Here is a 453-nt window from a genome sequence, read left to right as displayed (position 1 = left end):
GTCGCGTCTGGCTAATGCGAGTGGGGACGACTTGGGGAGGGGGTTGAGGAGGGTGGGGGCACACGAGCCAACGGTGGCTCACGGCTCCCCCTCTCTCCCCCTCCCCTCTCTCCCCGCCAGGCTGCTCGGGCAGACAAATAACAGAGGGAGGCGAGTCACTCACCGTGGTCTTCACGGGCACGTAGAGCACTTGCCTGGCGCCGCCACCTGCCCCGCGGACCTCGTCCGGCTGGCCCAGCTGGAAGCCCTTCGATTTGACCCAGAATTTAAATTTGGCGTTGTCCGTGGAGCTCGACTCGGATCCGTTGAGGAGCTGCACGATCCGCTCGTATTTTTTACGGGTCACCGTCTTGGTCTTGCCTGAGTCCCCGTAAGTCCTGAGGCACCAGTCCTGGAACTGGCGGTACATGTCGCGCTCGCTCTCCATGTTCCCTGCGCCCGGCCGCCCGCCGG

At 64.5% G+C, this 453-nt stretch overlaps 1 protein-coding gene across 4 annotated transcripts in view; it reads right to left on the bottom strand.

Annotated features, from left to right (window-relative positions):
* The window catches only part of Nol4 (nucleolar protein 4), a 318,444-nt gene extending 317,997 nt beyond the window's left edge, over positions 1–447 (bottom strand). For all 4 annotated transcript variants that reach the window (XM_010638080.3, XM_010638082.3, XM_010638081.3 and 1 more), the window contains exon 1: positions 164–447. In XM_010638080.3, the coding sequence (XP_010636382.1) occupies positions 164–427 (264 nt within the window). In that variant the 5' untranslated portion in view covers positions 428–447. The remainder of the gene's footprint in view (positions 1–163) is intronic.
* Positions 448–453: the final 6 nt, after the last annotated feature.

Source organism: Fukomys damarensis, unplaced genomic scaffold (genome assembly GCF_012274545.1).
Source record: "Fukomys damarensis isolate Sample0158 unplaced genomic scaffold, DMR_v1.0_HiC HiC_scaffold_30, whole genome shotgun sequence".
NCBI classification, from domain to species: domain Eukaryota; kingdom Metazoa; phylum Chordata; class Mammalia; order Rodentia; family Bathyergidae; genus Fukomys; species Fukomys damarensis.
This window is presented reverse-complemented; position numbering and strand designations above follow the sequence as displayed.